The following is a 9,293-nucleotide window of genomic DNA, read 5'->3' as shown; positions in this document are numbered from 1 at the left end:
TCAACTAGTGGTTAATGAAAGTACCCTTATTCAAACATAAGACACTTAGTTCAATGGATGGTGGATGGTATAAGTGGATGGTATATTTCTCAGTGTGGTGCCTTATTTGCTTGTGTGTTGAGTTTAGACACAATGAGCCAAGTTTTGCAAAATGTGTTCAAGCAGTTGAAAAAAACGTTAAGAAATATGTAATATTATGATGTTATATATAATATACAAATATATTTTATTATTACTAGGCGTTACCTAAAGGCTTTTTTTTATTTTTAAAAATGGTTCAATGCTTATGGGCCACTCATGGTCTGTCCTCAACTACAGGGCGATAATATCCATCTACTGACTCTTTTTAAATTGCGCATGCGCATCATTCTCGATCATCAATCAACGAGCGTCGTGACACGTGGGTCCACTCTCCTACGTCACGAACCCTCAGAGTCACGTGGCCTAATGTTATCGTGCGGTGCCTTCTGGGAGTCAAAATGGCGCGCCCCGTTGAAGAAGTCATCCGCTGTGCCCTATCTGATGTAACCGCGTCGCCTCAACGGTAATGCGGTTTGAGAACACATCAGAATAATAACAATATAAGCTTAGTTTTCGCTTTCTAAACACACACACAGCCCAATATGGGCACGTTGTTCCGGGCCAGAGCGGCGCTGAGACCCAGAGGGTTCCCCGGTGTTCTGCTCCGTCCTTCACCGAGTGACGCAGATCCACACCGGTGTGCGGTCCTCACCCCTGTCCCCAAAGCAGCCCTGCTCCCTAAGAGGGGTCACGGCAGTCATGTCGCGGACGGAGCGAGGGATCAGTTGAACTACGTATGTTACAGCCTCCCTCACAGAACTCTGTTGAGACTGGAGGGACAGGACACCAGCTCCTTCCTCCAGGGGATCATCACCAACGACACCGGGCTGCTGGCCGAGCCCGGTCAGAGGGCGATGTACTCACACATGCTCAACGTCCAGGGGAGGACTCTGTATGACATCATACTGTACAGGTAGGCCTTGTTAATGCCATAATGTTGTACAGGTAGGCCTCGTCTCATCACCTGTCTATGCTTGGGCAGTTCTCTTAAATACTCGTTAAGTACTGACGGACTGTTTGTGCCGAGGTTGGTGACACAGGTAAGTTACTGTGACGTTACTGTAGATGTTGGGATTCTGCTTGTCATTCTGGCTCTGCGTGCTAAATCCCTCACTGAATGAATAAATAATTGTCCATTTTTGCATACTGCCAACAATTTTAAATCTGTTATATGTGCATGGTTCAAACCCTCTTGACAAACATGGCTTGTTAATATTGTAATATAAGTAACCATTTAATTTCTTACCCAAAGTGTACATTGTTCATTTGCTGTGCCAGCATACTGCTGTTTGCACAACCATTTGTTGTGACATTTTACAAAATAAATCCTTGTCTCATTGCGCAGAGGTGATAAAGAATTGGTGGAATAGGAAAACGTTTGAGCTCTCAGAATAGCTTTGAACCCTTTTCCAACATACGCTCGATACTGCCAAAAAATAAAATATCTGTTGTACAGTATGTACATGGTTCAAACCCTGAGCATTCATATATGGCTTTTTAAGCCCTTTAAGACCTGTGATTAAGGGCTTTACAAATAAAATTGAATTGAACTTAATTGAATCTTATGTCTTCTTGCTTTCAGTCTCAAACACGCAACAGGGAGCAGTATTCTCCTTGAATGTGACAGTGCGGTGAAGGACTCAATCATGAAACACTTGAAAGTCTATAAGATACGCCGAAAGGTGACGATCAGCCCCTGTGTAGACCTCTCTCTATGGGCAGTCCTGCCGCGACTAAAGAACTCAGAAGTACCGGATATCTTGTCTCCGGAGAAAGCCCCTATATGCGTGACGGACCCCAGAACTGAACTAATGGGGTGGAGGTTGGTGTTGGACAATGAAGTTGACCCCCAGACAATCATTGCATCTTGTCAGCAAGGAGATATAGAGGAGTATCATAGACATCGCTACTCGATAGGTAAGTGCAGGTCATGTTCGATTATGTCCGTATATTTTCCTTCTTCAGTCACCCATTGTTTCCTATACCTCCAGCCCTCAGTAAATCTTTTTGATAACATACAAGGGTGGTTTGGTAGAAGGTATTTGAGAAATGTGGAACAGCTTATTTCCTTGTCAATACACTCCACGAAAAGTGATAGGTGGGCAGGTTATATTAGATGATTTCCGTATTTAAATACACACTTGTCCTTGTGACTTGACAGCAAGCATTTTTGTCTTTTGCGTTACTTTTACAGGACTCCCGGAGGGAGTGAAAGATCTCCCTCCCGAAGTAGCCCTCCCCCTGGAGTCCAATCTGGTGTACATGGAGGGGATAAGCTTCAGTAAAGGCTGCTACATCGGACAGGAGCTGACGGCCCGAACCCACCACACTGGCGTGGTTCGCAAGCGCCTGATGCCCGTTCGCCTGTCCTCTGCCCTGGCTCAGGGGGTCGCCGAAGGGGCTTCGTTGCAAACTCAAGCAGGAAAGGCTGCGGGGAAACACAGGGCCGGGCTGGGAGAGCTGGGGCTGAGTCTGATTCGTCTTGCTCATGCCAAAGAAGTGCTTTCGCTGAAGTCATCCGACGGTTCCTCTGTGAATCTAGAGGCTTCAGTGCCAGAATGGTGGCCTCAAGACTTGAAATTAAAGTAAAGATGTTTTTCTTTTTCTCTGCATTTGACGTAAGGCCAATGTATCTTCCTAACTTAACTATTATATTTGCAGCGATCCACCAATTTAAATGGGGTTGAATATTAGCTGTTTTTGCATTATGTCTGAAATTTACATCACCCCTGAGCTCTGTGTAGTTGATGACACAAAAAAATCTGTTTAATAAATACACCATCGAAAATCACTTTTGGATTTTATTTTGTACATAATTAGGTGCAAGACATTAATTGACATTTGTGATTAAATATATCTAATATGCCACACCAAATGTGTGATAATACCTTGAATATTGTCTAATGTACCGCGTAGTATCAACACTTACACACACATTCTGGGCTTGACATTCAAAAATCCAAAGGGGGAACACTCATCTTATTAAGGGAGATGCTGCCCTCTTGTGGAGTGTATTGTCTCTCGGATTTTCTGCACAAGAACTTCAGGTTGTAAATTCAGGGTCGAGTGATCCAGTCTCTTAAAGTCCTCACTGCAGATGAGGCACTCTAAGATATGAACAACACGCTGCAGGTCAAACGCTGCGTGATGAGAGCCTAGGGCAGTTAGGGTCTCTGAGAGATGCCTTGGACAATCACTGTTAGCCGAGGAGCAGGCGCTAAGGAAAGAGATGCGATTTTCAGCGATGATTTTCAGGAAGGATGCGAACTCTCCGTAATCGATACCAGAGCATGATTTCATGATGGTCTGGAAGATAGAAGATACAAAACAGTGAACATAGTAGTTTGGTGTATGACGGAAATGGCGTATTCCACCAAAATAAAATGCAACACCATCAACTTTATTACCTGGCAGTGCTGATGCCATGAGTCCATGGTAGCTCTCCATTCCTCGATTTCTCGTTGGACAGCAGAAAGCTCGTTTTGAAGGAATTGCCACATTATGTCAATGTTGCAGCCATTCAGCCAATTATGATTGATAGAGATGGTGTCTTCCTATCAAACAGAAAGAACAGTCAAGATTATCAAAATAGTTTTACTATATACTAAATTAAAAATGAAATACTCGCTGACACTCACAACAGTCTATTTGAAAACCATTGCAAATAAATGTCCCTCCAAAGAATTTATTTATGGAAAATTAAAAATAATTGGTGTATGGGGTTTTGTACTAAGATGATTATTTTAAAGAATGAACAGAGAAAAAAGTTAACATAGTGCAGGTACTGTTCTACACAATATAATAAAACCATTTTCTAATCAGTTATATTCACAGAACTTACCAGATTATAAACCTGGTGGTGCCAGCCACTTGGAACAAATATTATTTCACCTGCCTCTTGAATAATTTCAAGAGGTTGGCAGGCTTTGTCAGACTGTGGGAAGAGGCCGTTGTCTCGGAGCTCTGCTGCTGTGACATCGTAGGCCAGGTTGCCATGGGTGTCTTTTAAAAACTCCTCCTGACCCGGCGGGTAAAGCAGCCATTTTTTTCTGCCACAGATATTTGCAGACCAACTGTATGAGCGGAAGACATCAGCATGGAAAGGGGTCCTATTAGGAAAGAATCAGAACACATGATCAATCATTGCAAAAAGAACACGTTTAGAACAGAGTAATGATTCTTGAATGGTCTTTATTGTACCATGAGCCTTTGGGTCCCATGTAGACAAAACGATAGTCATCAACTTCGATGGTATTCCAATATTCATTCAACCAGTCAGAGGAAAAGAACACTGGAGTTGTGTAGACATTGTGCTCCGGGAAGTCCCTGAAAAAAGAAAGCATTAAACCAGATTACAGCTTTGAAAGAAACACATGGAAGTGTACAAACACACACACACACACACACACACACACACACACACACACACACACACACACACACACACACACACACACACACATTATGAATTTACAAATGAAAGACCTTGCCATGTGCCAGTCTTTCAGATAGAGACATCCTTTCGGTGACGAGTTGCCATTCTGAATATATTCTTTCCAGTAGTGTATGAATTCTTTAAAAGGCATAGTGAGTTTAGGGTTTGCATTGTATTCCTTTGCATTACAATTGGCAACTGGGACCGGAGTCTCATCTGTTAAAAAGAAAGGAAAGTTGATCACATCTGTTATTTGATTACTGGGTTTTGCAAAAAAGCATTCATGTATGATTCATAATTCGTGTATTAGATAGAAAATGCATAGCACTATGATTATCCTCATACCAAACTCTTGTAGCAGTGTCTGGAAATTAGGTTTTCCTTCTTCAGTCACCCACTGTTTCCTACACCTCCAGTCCTCAGTAAATCTTCGTGAAAACACACATGGGTGGTTGGGAAGAAGGTACTTTTTGAAAAATGTTGAATAGCTTATTTCCTTGTCAATATATTCCACGAAATGTGACGACCAAAACTGGTCATAGGATTGTCTGGGTATTTTGACCAGACTGCAGCAGTTATGATATGAATCCCTGTCCATGACGACAAACCAGTCCTTCAGCCACTAGGAGAGCAGCGCACGCTTCATTAACCATTTAACACTGCGAGATGTACATTTGCAATCCTTTATCGGATGTCTTCACACTCATATTGTGCATTTTAGTGTCCATGCAGACGAAGGTACAGTCGAAACATGATATGTATTGCTGACAACAGCTGGGCGTCCCTCGATAAGACATCCAGTATGAAGACAACTGGCTGCAGTTGTGTGTGTTGGTTTAATATCAATAGTCCGCGAGAATTAAAGACTATTACTGTTACATGTACGTTTTGAAAAGACACACAAAACCGAATTATTCAACGACAACGACATGAACCGCTTTTCGGCGTCACTCCCTTTCCACCCGGACGATAAATCGTGCAGCACGAGTAAACGACGTCACTTCCGTAGTAAACAACCCTGTTTTGGTTCAGTGTGGTTATGTCACTTCAGTACGAACACACCGTGCAGCGACCTAACGGGGTACGGATTCCTGTCACAGTATAATGCTACACGGCGGTTCTGCTGTACGTCTGCCTTTGAGTCAAATCACTTAAACCACGTTTCCCATCTGGAAACTGGCCCCTGGATTAACGCACACGGGTTGGATTATCACTGTAAACTACGTAGGTTCTATCTATCTATCTATCTATCTATCTATCTATCTATCTATCTATCTATCTATCTATCTATCTATCTATCTATCTATCTATCTATCTATCTATCTATCTATCTATCTATCTATGTTTCTTTCTGTCTGTCTGTCTGTCTGTCTGTCTGTCTGTCTGTCTGTCTGTCTGTCTGTCTGTGTGTGTGTGTGTGTGTGTGTGTGTGTGTGTGTGTGTGTGTGTGTGTGTGTGTGTGTCTTTCTCTGTCTCTCTCTCTGACTGACAATAGTTCCATTGTTTCAACAATAACGCTTTCCCCACTTTATGGTCCCCTGCATATCCACACAGTCCAAAATGAGCCGGGACATCAGTTCGATCCACAGCTGGCCTGGGTCCTACTACATCAGCCACGATAAAAGATGGGAGAACGGCGCCCTGTCCATCACCAAAACCATGGTGCGCTTCACTTCCGACCAGACCAAGGAGAGGTTGGCGAGCTTCCGCCTCTCCAACATCATGCAGATCAAGATGGAGTCCTCAAGCTTCATCTTCAGCACTCTCACCGTGCTCGAGAACGGGAACGTCAAGCACTGGTTCGGCTCCCTGAAGCCCAACAGGGTGGTGGTGTACAACGTCCTGGAGCATTTCTGGAGAGAGCGCCTACTGTCCCCATCGTATGGGACCAAGGGGGCCGAGCCTCAGGAAACCAAAGGCAGAGAGCTGATCCACCTGGTGGCCGGGGCCCAGAGGAGGCTGGAGGACACAGGCACGGTGCTCCACCATCAGGGAGAGCAGTTTGACAACATGATGCAGGGGCTGGGCAGGATCGAATCAGACCTGGGCATAGCAGACAAGTATGCGTTCATTTGTTCTAACGTCATTTTAGTTCTTTGCTTTTTGAGAGAATTCTCTCGGGATAAATGTACCGTAGCTTGGTTTTGTACGGGGCATGGGTTTACCTGACAATTGTTAGTGCTTGGCACTTGTTTCTATAAACATCCTTACTGTACTGACAGCAATATATTGCTTCTCCTTCTTCGGACAAATGTTCTTATTGTTAGTCGCTTTGCATAAAAGCGCTTACCAAATGCCTGAAATGTAAATGCAAATGTCATATACCAAATCATTGATATCAGAAAAACAATATTGCATTACCCGTTCTAACCCTTCCCTTCGAAGTAAGTAAGTCAGTACTCTAGGTACTTTATTCATCCCCTTTGGGAAATTCAGGTATCAAGTAGCCAGCAGTTGACAGACAATAAAAGTAAATAGAAAGTGAGCAATATTGCGCATAATTAAAAAATTCAAAAAAAAGATCCAGAGCTAGATAAGAGAATAAATCAATATAATACAACTGCACATTGTCCAGTGTGTGTGGGGGTGGGTTTCCACTCATGTCCTCCACCCTCTGCCATGTCCTCAGGTGCCTATCCCAGCTGGAGTCCCCCTCCTGGTGGCCCTTCCCTAAAGCCCCCTGGAAGACGCAGAAGGAAGCCAAGGCGGAAGACGCGGCCAGAGCCGCCGCCACCGCGGCCGCCGGCAGCGGCTCCGGGAAGAACAAGGTGATCGCCAGCATCCCCGCCCTGGTGTCCAGCGGCGGGGAGACGGACCTGAAGCCGGGCTGCCTCGTGGTGATGCTGTCGTCGCTGGAGCTCCGCGACACCGACTGTCAGCTGTTGCACCGCTTTGAGAGGAAGGAGGTCGACGAGATCAGGGTGCACAACCCGTACGAGATCAGCGTGAGGCAGCGGTTCATCGGCAAGCCGGACGTCGCCTACCGCCTGTTGTCGGCAAAGATGCCCGAAGCGCTGGCTGTGTTGGAGATGCAGTACAAACAGAAGGTGGAGTACACCAGTGAGTTCACGGCCTTCAGGTCCACTCCTGCTGCGTCTCCTTGTGGCGCAGAGGGCTCCATATGGACCGAAGGTAAGATGTATCGAGGTTTTCTCTCTAGATTTCTTGAAATTTCTCGTTGTTTTTTTTAGATTTACCAAGCACCTTGCGTTGTCTCGCGCTCATAATATTGTTAATATTACGTGATGTGGAATTATAAATGTTACCACAAGGTGGCAGTGAAGACCCGTGCTTCTGCCTCTGAATGTAAATGGTCGAAAACAAACTCAATGGACTCTTGAGATGTAACTATTAAGCACTAATCATGATAATACCCGTCTTTTTGGTTATCAATTTCAGCCTCATGGGTAAACTGTTTTGGATGAAAGCGTCAATTGTTTAATGTACATTCATCTAAACGTAACAAGTTGTGGATGTTTCCGAAACAAAAAAAGATAAACTCCAAAATATCATACTTGCAGTAACCTCAGTTTTGAACATTTGGGGGGGACTTTGAAGGCCCCCTTTTCCCTTCACCCTCAGCCCTTGGGTGTCATTTCCTGCGGATGTGTATCAACCATTGGCCTGTGTCTCACTGTACACAACGATTCAAGATTCAAGATGGTTTATTGTCATATGCACAACAATGACAGCAGCAGCCAGTCGCTTGTAATGAAACCCTGAGCATATGCTCCTTCAACAATGCAATATAAAAATAAAACGTCTAACAGAAACACAAATTGGACATGAAATAATTACAATGAAATACTAGTGCTGTCAAGCGATTAAAATATTTAATCGCAATTAATGTCATAGTTAATGCACGATTAATCGCAAATTTCTTTCTATGCTAAATATCCCTTGATTTCTTTGTCCTATTAATTTTTCTCATTTTAATGCTCTTATCAACATGGAGAAGTTTTATTGATAACAACATTGGCATATACTGATCAAAACAGGACGATACAAAAAAAAAGCCTATAGTGCAATTAAACGATGAACATACTGCCTTGAACATAGCAGTCAGGCTACTGCTTCTTTGTTTTGAGCCAAAGAAAAAATAAAGAAAGTATAATGGCTGTAAACGAAAAACAAGCTATCCCAATAACGTGGGCTGTTTGTGTCCTTCCTCTCCGACCACACCCGCGATGTCAGGCCTGCAGCAGGGCTGCCAGGAGACCGAGGTGCCCATGGAGGTCCCAGCCGGGGAGCTTTCCCAGCTGCAGGTGCATGTGCTCCAGCCAGCGGTCAGCCAGGCCGAGGCCCAGGAGCTCCGACAGGTGAGGGTCCATTGGTCCGTGCGCTGGCTCACTGATGCCCACATTAGATGATAATATGTGACGCACACTGTGGATACATGGAGAAGTGTTCCGTGTTCCTGTTGCCAGGTAAGTTAGCGCAAATGTTATGACTACATGCAACGAATTAGCATGTTGCGCAACAAACAGCGGCTACCGTTACCATAAACTATCCTGTGATTTGTTTTAATTTTCTGGGACGAATGCGGGTATTTGTAGGGCGTAAAACTGATGTTCTTGCAACAAGCTTCAGGAAAATATGCTCTATTCCATGTAAAAAAATAAACACAAATGAAAGGTTGATGTTAAGAATATGATATGCGTGTTAAGTCTCTCCTAAACTACGATTTGGCAGCATCATTTCTTTATTTTCCTCCTGTTTTTAAAAGGCAGTTGGAGAAACCACAGTCTGTGTTGGATTTAAGAGAGGGGAAGAGACA

At 44.0% G+C, this 9,293-nt stretch overlaps 3 protein-coding genes across 3 annotated transcripts in view; 2 read left to right on the top strand and 1 right to left on the bottom strand.

The window, feature by feature from the left end:
- Window positions 1-436: 436 nt before the first annotated feature.
- On the top strand, window positions 437-2,872 carry iba57 (iron-sulfur cluster assembly factor IBA57). The gene is made up of 3 exons (XM_030363071.1): window positions 437-994; window positions 1,664-1,998; window positions 2,276-2,872. Exons 1-3 carry the CDS (start codon window positions 624-626, stop codon window positions 2,668-2,670), a joined length of 1,101 nt encoding a protein of 366 aa, XP_030218931.1. The 5' UTR covers window positions 437-623; the 3' UTR covers window positions 2,671-2,872.
- jmjd4 (jumonji domain containing 4) lies at window positions 2,865-5,484 on the bottom strand. Its single transcript, XM_030363064.1, has 6 exons — window positions 4,862-5,484; window positions 4,567-4,732; window positions 4,282-4,407; window positions 3,923-4,190; window positions 3,489-3,635; window positions 2,865-3,387 (listed from the first exon to the last, which is right to left on the bottom strand). Exons 1-6 carry the CDS (start codon window positions 5,112-5,114, stop codon window positions 3,064-3,066), a joined length of 1,284 nt encoding a protein of 427 aa, XP_030218924.1. The 5' UTR covers window positions 5,115-5,484; the 3' UTR covers window positions 2,865-3,063.
- A 33-nt stretch (window positions 5,485-5,517) lies between these two features.
- The window catches only part of snap47 (synaptosome associated protein 47), a 5,145-nt gene continuing 1,369 nt past the window's right edge, over window positions 5,518-9,293 (top strand). The window contains exons 1-4 of the mRNA XM_030363065.1: window positions 5,518-5,740; window positions 6,071-6,576; window positions 7,146-7,648; window positions 8,711-8,835. Coding sequence (XP_030218925.1) covers window positions 6,077-6,576; window positions 7,146-7,648; window positions 8,711-8,835 — 1,128 coding nt within the window. The 5' untranslated portion in view covers window positions 5,518-5,740; window positions 6,071-6,076. The remainder of the gene's footprint in view (window positions 5,741-6,070; window positions 6,577-7,145; window positions 7,649-8,710; window positions 8,836-9,293) is intronic.

The sequence above is a fragment of the Gadus morhua genome, chromosome 8, assembly GCF_902167405.1.
Source record: "Gadus morhua chromosome 8, gadMor3.0, whole genome shotgun sequence".
NCBI classification, from domain to species: Eukaryota; Metazoa; Chordata; class Actinopteri; order Gadiformes; family Gadidae; genus Gadus; species Gadus morhua.
Note: the sequence above shows the minus strand (reverse complement) of the source record. Positions and strands in the feature narration are given on the sequence as shown.